The following is a 1,632-nucleotide window of genomic DNA, read 5'->3' as shown; positions in this document are numbered from 1 at the left end:
TTTGCCAGGTTGCAGCATGACACCGTAAACAGAATGGATACTGAAAATGCACCAATTTGGGTAGCGGCATGTTTTTAACTCCACTCGATTACAGATCATACTGTGTTTGACTCTTTTTTTAATAAATAAAATGTACAGATGCTGTGGTGGTGAAAACTTTAAGTAGAAAACACTGACACTCCAACAAGAAATTTCAGTCCACAACAAAACAAACTAATTTACTGATTACAGATGACGATCAACTGCTTGATAGAATATTCGAGAATGTTCTGAAATATAGCAAGTTGCTTTTTACTTGATATTGATCAGACACAATGCTAACCACTGCTCTTGGCTCATGCAGCCGATTTTAAAGGTCCCATATCAAGCTCATTTTCAGATTCATGCTCATATTTTGGATTAATACTAGAACATGTTTACATGCTTTGATGTTGAGAAAAAAAAAAAAAACGTTTTTCTCATACTGTCTGAATATGTTCATTGTCTGAAATGCTCTGTTGTAGCACCGGTCTCTTTGAGCCCCCTTCCCCAGAAAGCCCAGTCTGCTCTGATTGGTCAGCTTTTCCAGGTCTTCTGCATCCACGCTCATGGAGAGTCTGCACCGTCATGGAAGCCGGGGAATTACTAACGGCATATCTATCTATCTATCTATCTATCTATCTGTACATAAGTCCTGACGGCTCAGTTAACGGCACAGTTTCTAAATACGGGCTGGATTGAGCGTTTTGATACTTTCATATCATTTATATAGCACCGTGGCCTGCTTTATGATAGAAAAAAATTATGGAAATTTCCCTTTTTACAATATGGGACCTTTAATATTCGTTGAAGTCATCTGTCAAATTCTAATTTGGGGAGTCAAGAGGGGGAAAGGAAAGGTTTCAGTCTCTGAAGATTCGGGCCAAAAAGACTGATGCCAAAAAAGGAAGCCACTTCATGCAAAGGAGCCAGAACAAGCCAAACTGAACAACTGAGCTCCCTCTGACGGAAGCATCATAACTAGAAACTACAAAGGGGACACTTTCCTTTACAGTACTTGATGTGTTAATCATTTTTACTTTGGGAGTCAATTTAGACATCTGCCACCCATTAAATGTCTCAACAGAGCATTTTCTCCACCCATTATAAACATAGTTTGACATTTTTGGGATGTGTTCCTAAGTTGCAATGTGTTGAAATTGCCTTCCAGTTGTGTACTGTAAAAGTAGAGTGTCCTGTTGTAAGAAGAAGAAAAAAAAGACACCCTCCCCAATCTGAAAACCAAAAGCTCTGGGGAGGCAGAGGGGGGCGAAAAGGGGAGTTTACAAAACCAGTCATGGTTGGGCGGCTGGACACCTGCCTGTCTATGGGTGCGGGCAGAGCACGAATGAAGCATGAGAAGAATGGGGTTGGGAAGGGGGAAGGTGAGGTAGAAGAAGGAGAGGAGGAGTAGGTGGACATGGCGGTGGACAGACGGACGTGGCTTAGAGGTCGACGGCGGGCAGCTGGCTGCAGGCGGACTGCGAGAGCTTTGCCAACACGCGGGACAGGGCCCGGTTCTCTGCCTGCAGCCGCTCCTTAACCTGCCGCAGGGCCTGAACCTGCTTTACCTCGGGGAGGTTCTGCAGGGGGGGAAAACAACCACAAAACAGG

General features: G+C 43.9%; 1 protein-coding gene across 10 annotated transcripts in view; it reads right to left on the bottom strand.

Moving 5' to 3' along the window:
• ppp1r12a (protein phosphatase 1, regulatory subunit 12A) overlaps nucleotides 1-1,632 on the bottom strand; it is a 55,724-nt gene that overhangs the window by 3,462 nt on the left and 50,630 nt on the right. For 6 of the 10 annotated variants that reach the window (XM_032505579.1, XM_032505577.1, XM_032505583.1 and 3 more), the window contains one exon: nucleotides 1,340-1,601. The exons of the other annotated variants lie outside the window; for them this stretch is intronic. In XM_032505579.1, coding sequence (XP_032361470.1) covers nucleotides 1,464-1,601 — 138 coding nt within the window. In that variant the 3' untranslated portion in view covers nucleotides 1,340-1,463. Of the gene's footprint in view, nucleotides 1-1,339; nucleotides 1,602-1,632 lie in introns of those variants that run through there. 10 annotated transcript variants of the gene reach the window in all.

Source organism: Etheostoma spectabile, chromosome 23 (genome assembly GCF_008692095.1).
Source record: "Etheostoma spectabile isolate EspeVRDwgs_2016 chromosome 23, UIUC_Espe_1.0, whole genome shotgun sequence".
Classification (NCBI taxonomy): domain Eukaryota; kingdom Metazoa; phylum Chordata; class Actinopteri; order Perciformes; family Percidae; genus Etheostoma; species Etheostoma spectabile.
The sequence above is the reverse complement of the archived record's forward strand: the minus strand, read 5'-3'. Positions and strand labels throughout refer to the sequence as shown.